We start from the raw sequence: 6,000 nt of genomic DNA on the forward strand, positions 1-6,000 counted from the left end.
GCTTGAATTCATTCAAAAACTGTGGGGTCAAAATGGACAGTACACCCCTAGATAAATTCGTTAAGGGGTCTAGTTTTCAATATGGGGTCATTTGTGGGGGTTCTCTATGGTTTTGGCCGCTTAAGAGCTCTACAAAAGTGCTATGGGGCCTAAAACGCCTTCAAGCTAAATTTATGTTCTGAAAGACACCGACTACTCGAAAGGAGTAGTTTTGGGCCCCGTTGTGCATCCAGACATAAGATTAGGGCCACAATGGGTGTATTTCTGAACACGGGAGAAACAGGGGTATCCATTTTGGGGTGTAAATCCTCATTTTCATGGGCACTATAGGAAAAAAATATGTCTTTAAAATGACATATTTGCAAAAATATGAAATTTTATTTTTTCTCCTCTAAATTGAATTAATTCCTGAAAAAACACGGTGGGGTCAAAATACTCATGACACCCCTCAGTGAATACACTATGGGGTGTAGTTTTTAAAATGGGGTCATTTGGGGGGGTATCTATTATTCTGACAGCGCTTGAAAAACACAGCGTTAAAAACGATGCATTTTAATGCTTACCTGAGAAGCCCCATTAAAGTCAATGGTAGTGATTGACACTGTTTAGCGCAGCGGAAAACACAGAAAAAAAATGTCTGTATGAGGCCTCGGTCAGAAGAGTGTGTGTTTTGCACATGCATAATGCACACTTCTAAACGAACCTATGGGTTTCTATAGAAGCGTTCATATGCGCGGAATTTGAAGCTCAAAAGGTTGCGCACCTAAAAAAGATAGAACATGCACTATCTTCGGTGCGCAAAACAGGAGTTTCCATTGACTCCTATGGGAGCAGGAGTTAATGGAAACTCATGCTTACGGAATAGCTTCCCCACTGCTTACAGCAGGGCATTTAAAAGAATGCAGTCCTTTTAAATGTCCCGCTGTTAACTCCTTAGTCCTCGCGGCGATGAGGGGGATCCCCCGTCACAGCTGTGGCAGAGGACCTTGATGCTATCGCATTGCTTTCAATTAGGCCAGCGGCACTGCTGCCCCATTAAAAGCAATGGGATGAAGGCAACCCCTGCAGCGATGATTTTCGTGGGGGGGGGGGGGGGGGGTAGCGGGGCTTGAAATATAAGCTGCAGGGAAAAAAATCATAACTCACCTAGAAGTGCTGTCCGACTCTTCTCTGTGACAGCAGTGTTCAGTGATGAGGGAACCTTCGTGGAGCAGCTGCGCTTCTCCAAGCACAGCTGCTTCAGTGAAAGGGGCAAAGTTTCATGCGCCTGCTAAGCGCCTGCCCTCTTCCCACCCCTTGTCCGTAGCCATCAATAGGAGGTGGGGCAGACCGATGCTTAGCTCCGCCCCTATCCCAGGCCCTCCCATTGTACAGAACGAGTGGGGAGGAAAGAGAGGTAAGGCTGCGATGGGGAGGGAGGGGAAATGGCCTTGGGGAGCTTAAACGGGCACACAAACGTTTGATTTGTGCGCCCGTTCACCAGATTTTTAACTCCCAACGTAGCGAATATCGGCCGGCTGTGAAAACGGCCAGCCGATATGCGCTCGTGTGAAAAAAGTATTAGGCCTCATGTCCACGGGGACAGATCTGCAATGGATCACCCGCACGCGTGATCCGCGCCCCATAGGGATGCATTGGACACCCGCAGGTAATTAAATATCTGCGGATGTCATTTTCCCCTGAGGCACGGACTGCATGTGCGGGAAAACACCTGCAGCATGCCCCATTTCAGTGCGGGTCTACCGCACAGACGGCTCCCGCAGGCTTCTACTGCAGCCTATGGAAGCCGTCCAGATCCGCGGCACACCCGCAGCTGAATTCATGCTCTTCAGCACCAGAGCGCGGAAAAGCAGGAGTTCACATCTGCCGGTCCGAAGAAAGAAGATCCAGCCACGACGGAGGGCAGATCCACAGCGTCCGGACTGGTGAGTAATTCTTATTTTTAGGCCCCATGTCTGCGGGAAAAGAGGGACCCGCTGCAGGATTCTGCATGAAGAATCCACAGCAGGCCTGATTTTCCCGTTGACATGAGGCCTTAGGCTGGGTTCCCACAGGACGTAATCCTGCTGGAGATCTTGCGGTTTGACCGCAGCGAAAAAAAATAAGATTTCCGCAGGGAAAGCACTACTACGAAAGCTGCGGTTTTGGAACGGCTTGGCCGCATACTTTTCCATTGAGCCCGGCGCTCCCATAAAGAAGTGGATGAGATTTTTGACAAATCTTGTCCACATGGCTGGCTAAGCCCAGGATTAGCGGGCACAGGCGGATTTGCCGCAGCAAATTCTGAACGGAATTTCCACGGCAAATTCACCCTGTGTGAACCCAGCCTTAGCCATAGAATAATCAGTCGGGCAGTTGTAGAGAATTAATGAAAGGACTGCAGTATAAAAGTATATTAAGGCACCCACAGAAGTCTGTGGCTCCATTCTGTACCTTTGAATGCCTTTAAGATGCCATTTTCTGGGGGAATTCTCTTTTACCGGTAGATGCATTGCTTCTATTGCATAATATATACATAACATGTAACAGTACAGAGCCACCAATATGGCACAAAGAAAGCCTTTGGTTCCTTAGTACAGGGTAACAGGGTCAGACACTGTGCCATATGCACAAATGAAGTAAGCTTCATGTACATATAAAACATAAAGAAATATCATAGAAGATATAAGATATGTGCAGAGCAATTTTTCCCTGTAAGTACCATAGAGCAGGGGTGTCAAACTCATCTTCACCGAGGGCCACATCAGCCATATGGTTGCCTTTAAAGGGCCGATTCTAATTGTTAATTGTAAGACAGTATAGTAAAAGCGACCCGATTGGTAATAAGGTCCCCCATAGCGACCAGTGGCGCACCCCATATATATACACACATACATACATACATACACACACACACATGCACACAGGGACACTTGTGTATACACACATACATATGCACATAGGGACACTTCTGTATACACATTTTTATACTTACCTGCATCCAATGTGGTCCCACTGGCAAGTATACCGGCTGCTCTCTTCTTTGGGTGCCTCCCGCATACTTGGGCCCCTGATGTCTCCCGAGGCCTGCAGCCATGAACAGAGGTAGGGCCGGTGAGAGGAGTTCAGTGCTGACCAGGCTCTCACGCTGTAGCTGCTCCTCCTCAGCGTCCCTCTCCTCGCTGCAGAGATCATGTTTTCTGCAGTTTTCTTTCCTCCTCTGCGGCTGTTGTCAGTCTGCTATTGGCACTCCTCTATTACTGGCTGCAGTAGACAGAACTAGCCAATAGAAGATCGCCTACTGACAGCAGCACGGAGGTGAGGGAACTTTGTGCACAGCTGGCGGGCCACAGAAAATGAGGTGGCGGGGCGGACACGGCCCGCGGGCCTTGTGTTCGACACCTGCGCCATAGAGATTTATGAAGCATCAACATGCATAACTCCTCACTGGAGGTCGTTCTGGCAAACAAGAGCAGGAGGACTCACGATCTCAGGCAAATTTATCACACTTCCTGTGGATTGGTGGGGAAATCCCTTGGTGGCTCCATTCACACGGGGCACTTTGGTTGCAATTAAAACTGCACCAAAAAGTGCATCAGTAAAACCTTGTGTGTTTTTATCAGAGTTCTACTAAAAGGTGGCAAAAAATGCACAGGTTTAAAAATTGACTTTTTGGGGTGGTTTTAATTGCAATTCATTCAGATTATACACATTTTGATATCATTGTTATACAATATGATCATTTCAAATCCAAACTGGAAATGAAAATGACGTTTTGTGTAAGCAAATATGACATTATACGCTGTGTACCATTCTGCCAATACAGATTTACATGTAAAATTACCTGAAAATATAAAATGATGGTCCAAATCAAACCAAGCACAATGGAGGGTCTTCCATCAGCTATATCTGTTGAGTTTATGTTGACCAATTTAATCTGAAACAATAAGGATGCCTGTGTCAGTAGAGAGCACAATACATTTCTCTTAATATGACCAGATACATGCTCATTTTGGGGGAAAAAATTAAATCTGAAACTTTTCTCCACTACTCGGATATCTTCATTTTTGTGCCGAGTGGCTTTCTGTCATTTAATTTGTCTTAAAACCAATTTAAAAAGCTCATTATGTAACCACTTTATCTCATCTTGCACCAAAAATTAATTATAGGTCTGGAGTGATCTTTAGATCAAGTCAATATCCATATTTTTCATTTCTGAGACCGGATGACAAGTCCCAAATTCCAGTAAGAATACTACTTGTATGCAACCTGCAGGTGGCGCTGTAAACCGTAAAGTATTAGTCTACACTCAAAACTATAAATGTCATTTTAGTTGCATATTTAGAAATTTGTTTATTTTTTGTGTCTAAAACTATTTGCATACGCTCACAATATTTACTGCTGACTCCTTTCTAACAAAGTACAACATGCATTGATTTATCTGCCACACTTCTGTTGTAAATTGTAGCAAAAAAAGGGGAAATACATGGTGTTAAAGTTATTGGGTTAATCTTGCTACATCTACCTCCAGGGTTTTTAAACATATAGCCATATATTAGTATGCCAGGCATGGGGTAGCATAAAGAAAAGTGATTAAATTGCCTGGGGTGCCAAACGTATGAGACCAACTGCACCATTTTGATAAGTTAGGTGCCATTTGTACCATCATGAAAACTCATTCATCAAATGACCCAATTGTGAAATCTACCCCAATATCTCCAAAACATTATTATTTTGCCACTTTCTAGTGCAGATGTACAAGCAGTCACCTCACAGACTCCGCAGTCGCTCACCGACTTCTTTAGCAGTACAGCATCATGTTTTATAATATCCTCCAAATTATTTATTGAATTCTCAATGAAGAAAATTCCCATATATAAGCCATAAAATACTATGTCATAAGCCATAAACAGGTCATAAAAGGGAGGCAAATTAAAAATACACATTTTTAAACATCCCTTCATTAAGGAGAAAAATAAATAACATTGTAAAATATGTAAAGTTCTGGATTTCCGCTATTGCTGTTTCTCTAGTTCCAGCATTTCCTGTACTCTAATGTAGGAAGAAGTAAGATGCCACCTGTATAAGGGCACATTAATACCTGCGCCCTCGGCTCTGGTATATTTACATTATTCGTCTCTGTCTTCGGAGCCAAACAACAGAAAATACTGGAACCAAGCAGATCTGGCACATGACGGACCCAAGCGACACTGAACGGACCCCATTGACTATACAGGTGTATATCTGGCTTCCGGCATGCCAACCAACATTCCCTGATGAAGGAGCGCAGCGTGCTGCACTGTTCTGTTTAGCATTTTTTGTCAGATTTGGCACCGGAAGCTCCAAATGAAATCTCTGATGCAGAAGTCGGACGGCCTAATTAGCATGTAACAGTAATATGAAGAACAACTCTATGCAGTAATATCACATATACTGTAGGCGCAGAAATGTTGCCCAGGTACAGTACACTTAGTCTAAGGCCGGTGGCACAGGAACCGATTTTCACTGCGGAATGCGCGGTCGAACTCCACACCGCGGATCCGCAGCAAATACCATTCGGAACATAAAACATAAAAGCGCTTTTTTCTGCACACTTGCGGAAACAAATTGCAATTTCCACGAGTGGAGGGAAAATTGCAGCATGCTCTATTTTCATGCAGATTCTGCAAGGACAGCTTTCATTGAAGTCAAGGGAAGCCATCCGAGCCACGGCCCATCCGCAATTGAAATGTCACATCATCGCCTCGAGACGACGCGGGAAAGACAGAGAATTTAAAAAAAACAAACCTGTACTGCGCATGTCTGATGGCAGCTTGCTGCAGTCATCCGCAATACAGATTTCAACAGGTATGTGCGGATGCCGTCTGAGCACAGGGCCGTATTCTGCTGTGGGCTCCCGAATGTGGAATCCGACCCGTTCGTGTGCCGCCGAACTAAGGCAGGGTACACGCATGCAAACAGACAGAGACACACAAATATACTCATTGTGTTGAATAATATAAGATAATACAAAAAAAATCT

The 6,000-nt window shown here is 44.7% G+C and overlaps 1 protein-coding gene across 1 annotated transcript in view; it reads right to left on the reverse strand.

Moving 5' to 3' along the window:
• SYNE1 (spectrin repeat containing nuclear envelope protein 1) overlaps positions 1-6,000 on the reverse strand; it is a 575,530-nt gene that overhangs the window by 423,193 nt on the left and 146,337 nt on the right. The window contains exon 6 of the mRNA XM_066595961.1: positions 3,824-3,916. Within this exon, the coding sequence (XP_066452058.1) occupies positions 3,824-3,916 (93 nt within the window). The remainder of the gene's footprint in view (positions 1-3,823; positions 3,917-6,000) is intronic.

The sequence above is a fragment of the Eleutherodactylus coqui genome, chromosome 3 (assembly GCF_035609145.1).
Source record: "Eleutherodactylus coqui strain aEleCoq1 chromosome 3, aEleCoq1.hap1, whole genome shotgun sequence".
In the NCBI taxonomy this organism is placed as follows: Eukaryota; Metazoa; Chordata; class Amphibia; order Anura; family Eleutherodactylidae; genus Eleutherodactylus; species Eleutherodactylus coqui.